This window comes from Hibiscus syriacus, unplaced genomic scaffold (genome assembly GCF_006381635.1).
Source record: "Hibiscus syriacus cultivar Baekdansim isolate YM2019G1 unplaced genomic scaffold, ASM638163v2 tig00111105_pilon, whole genome shotgun sequence".
Taxonomy (NCBI): Eukaryota; Viridiplantae; Streptophyta; class Magnoliopsida; order Malvales; family Malvaceae; genus Hibiscus; species Hibiscus syriacus.
The window spans coordinates 2,516,972-2,520,926 of record NW_024062987.1 but is presented as its reverse complement, the minus strand read 5'-3'; the positions used below and the strand labels follow the sequence as shown (position 1 = coordinate 2,520,926).

The 3,955-nt window shown below is 33.8% G+C and overlaps 1 protein-coding gene across 1 annotated transcript; it reads right to left on the bottom strand.

Annotated features, from left to right (window-relative positions):
- Positions 1-1,807: 1,807 nt before the first annotated feature.
- Positions 1,808-3,388, bottom strand: LOC120153673 (7-deoxyloganetic acid glucosyltransferase-like). Its single transcript, XM_039165585.1, has 2 exons — positions 2,885-3,388; positions 1,808-2,804 (listed from the first exon to the last, which is right to left on the bottom strand). The coding sequence occupies exons 1-2, from the start codon at positions 3,369-3,371 to the stop codon at positions 1,873-1,875; spliced, it is 1,419 nt and encodes a 472-aa protein (XP_039021516.1). The 5' UTR covers positions 3,372-3,388; the 3' UTR covers positions 1,808-1,872.
- Between the last annotated feature and the right edge of the window lie 567 nt (positions 3,389-3,955).

Below are 3,955 nucleotides of genomic sequence, written 5' to 3'. Positions count from 1 at the left end.
ATTTTTGATTGAGTTCAAATGCATAATTGATTATAATCAATATATCAAGGGTTTGTTTAATCTTTCAATAAGAATTTATTAAATTTATTCCAGTGAACAATAGTGCCTCGAACCTAATATTTTTTTTTACCTTTTCTTAAATTATAAATAATTGATGAACTTTCAATTATATTAATTATGTCATTAAATTCGGTCAACAAATTAATTATGCATTTAAAGATGACTTAAAAATCAGTTCAATTTCATGTCACCTCATCATTCACACACTGATTGTCATGTCACGATAGTGAATTAACACATTAACTCAATGGATCGATATGTTAGCCTATTGACACATATCGGTCAAAGAGTAAAATTCATACAATTAAATGATTTTGATGGCTAAATTAATGCAATTAAAAAGAAGAGACAAAATTATCGAATCTTTTAAAAATTATAATATAAGGTGATTACAATATAATATATATTTAGAATTTTTAGTTTATCGACAATGCACAAACCTTACAAATACAAATGCTCAAACTTGAGTCCTCTAGAGAGGACAATATTTCCTTCTACCATTACCATTTAGGACATCCTTAAACTTTCTTTCTTTTTTATAGAAACCACTAATTTTATTAGAAATAGGAAATATTCAAAATTGCAATGAAGAATTACAATCATAATCATGAATTAAGCATAAAATTAGAGCAATTGCCTATAATCATTAAAACAAAATTACCAACTTAATACCACATAAAGACCATAAAAGGAAAGATTAAAATCTAACCAAGAAACTCAAACAAAGATAAATACAAACAGATCTGATCACATCGGTAAATGAATCACAAAGGGAATTAAGCTACTAAAAGACCACCGAAAAATCGCAAATCATACTTGAGCGACATAAAAAGCTATTCACGAACACATAACGTATATCCAAATCTCATTCGAGTGTCCAAAGCAAAAAAAGATCAACAATATAACATATAAACGTCATCTTAATTAGTCATGACGATATCAAATCAACCCTTAAAAAAGATAAGTGAAAACAACAACCAAACGACCAAAAAAACTATTACAAAAATATGGCATAAAAAATAGATAAAAATGTGTTATATTGGTAGATTTATTGAAAATAAAAAATGACAATAAAAAATACTTAAGATCGACAACCAACATTAAAGTTGGTGTTACGGTTGATCAATAAAGAAAAAAAAAAGGATAAACCACATATTAATAGAGAAAATTTGGAGAAAAACTTAAAACAAGATCATTACACCAATAAATTCAAGTGAATCAGTTCGACCCCTTAAACTTTCTTCAAATTAAAACATTAATTTTTAAAAATAATATTATTATATAATATTTTTTTTTATTAATCTAGCATGTTCTAAAAACTTTCTATTATTTGACAATAAATGCTTGAATTCTCTTTAATCATTGGTGCTTGATTCGAGGACTTCTAAAAATAACAATATTATATTTGATTACTAAAGTCACTTAGTTCATGTTACAATAAATTATTAAAATATTCAAATTTAAATTAACTTAATAATAAATTAAACATTAATATCATGTCAACACTACAAAAATCGATGTTAATTCAAAGATAAAATTAATACAATGAAATAATTTTAAAAACCAAATTGACGGAATTAGAAAAATAATAAAAACCATTAACTTTAATTTACTTCATATACAAAATAAACCCTTAAACCTTCTTTAAATTAAATACAACATTAGTATTAAAAAAATAAAGCATAAATCTTCTAAATAGCATTATTATATAAAAAACTTTTAACATTTCTAAATTCAAATAACTCACTAATAAATTAAATATTAGTATTATAAAATAAAATACTTAAAACTTTTAAGTAGGGTGGAGTTAAATTAAGTAGTCATCGACTTGATGTCTTGGATCAATATCTGCAGGTTCCGATAAGAAGATCCACCTTGTTTAACACTCTCCCGAGCTTGCTCTGCAACCCCATCCATCATCGTCATGATTTCGTCTCTTTTAGCTTCCATCAAATCTCTTACCATCTGCTCAACCACTGACCTCTCATACCTATCTTTCATGTCCAAACCCACTCTCCACACTTCACTCACGAACCTGCTGTTCACTTGTTGGTCGGATATAACAGGACAACAAATCATGGGCACCCCGGCATGTGTACTTTCCATGATTGAGTTCCAACCCCCGTGAGTCAAGAACCCTCCGACGGCTCGGTGAGCCAACACCTGCTCTTGAGGGGCCCAACTCACTATCAACCCCTTCCCTTTCGTCCTCTCTTGGAGATCCATCAGGAGTTGACCCGAATCACCATCTTCTACGATGATTGAGTCGGGTCGTATGACCCACAGAAATGGGTTTCCACTGTTCACCAAGCCATGACAAAACTCGAGCATTTGGTCATGCGCGAAGCTCACTATGCTGCCGAAGCTAACGAAGACGACCGATTCTAATGGCTGGGAATCGAGCCAAGTGATGCAATCTCTGTCTTCTCTCCACAGAATACCTGTTGTGGATGCTAAATGTGATCGGTCGTCGTTGATACGGACATTTGAGATGGCATGCAAAGGGCCGATAGTGTAGATTTTGGAGAAGAAAGAGGTGAGTTTAGATACCATGGGAGCTTCAAGTTCATCGAATGTGTTTAGTATTAGAGCAGATGCTCCCAGCATGGCCTTAGCCTCCTTGATAAAGAATTCCAAGATGGGATCCCCAGCTTTCTGGACCCTGCAAATACTTGGAAGATCTCGACGTCTTAAAACATTCTCCAAACCTGGAATGCAAGTCACCAGCTTGTCCATGTCTTTATCTGCAAATTGTTCACTCAAAAACAATACATATATGTATATGATTGAAAGAAGAACAAAACTATACAAGGGTTAAGCTAACCTTGTACTGGAACTTCCCCTTCTTCAATGAGCTTGGACAAATGAAAGTTAGTCCAGGTGCAGCAAGCACTGAACGTGCGGAACGCCAATACAGGGATCCTGAATTCTTCACCGGCGGTTACGGCAGAAGAAGGCATAATCCCGTCTGCTATTATGCAGGTGGCTGTACGGTTGAGGAGATCAGAAACCAACAACCGACGAAGTGCAGCCAAGGTGGCGGAGCCTATAGATGGGAGGAGATATTCGAGGGAGCGTGGATGGTGAGGAGGCAGACCGTCGGGGATGGACAAGAAGTGGAAGTTGGGGAAGCGGCGTTGGAAGGCGTCGACGTCGATGGAAAGTAGGAGACGGCGGTGGATATATTGGGTGTTGATGAAGGTGACTTGGAAACCGGCATGGCTGAGAAGCTCTGCTAGTTTGAGCAAGGGCTTGACGTGGCCCTGCGCTGGGAAGGGCAAGAAGACTACGTGGGGATTTAGATTCTCCATTTCTGATCAACTTTTACATAAATTGAAAGCTAATTGATCTTCAACTTTTGTAGCAATAGCTATAAAATGGGTTTTGAATAACCCAGTCACACTTTTGTTATGATTATATCTATAGATTCTTTAAAGCAATCCCAATTGCATGAGATTGTTTAATTACAGAGATTGAACAACTTAGCGTGATATCTGATCAAGGGTGTTTGTTTTATGCAAAATGTTTTAGTGAACGCATTGGGAGATTGCGTACACCACTTCTTTCAGTAACTTGGCTGGCCCCATTTATCAAATGAATATTTGTTTTTGATCACCTGTCATGCCAATAACTCTAATATATATGGCTAAATGTATAGTTTACTCTAATATATAATATTATATTTTTAAGTCTGACCCATCAGAAAACCTGTACAATAGGTTACTAAATTTGGTTGTCCCATAAAATGTGTTTACTATAAAGTTTTCGGTAGACTTAATATATGATTAAAGAAATGCGTTATCGGAAATGTTATTTTTTTTTAATATTTTCAGTAAAAAATTAATTAAAACATTATTTTTTTACCTAAAACATTAACATTTTTTTACATTTCCGG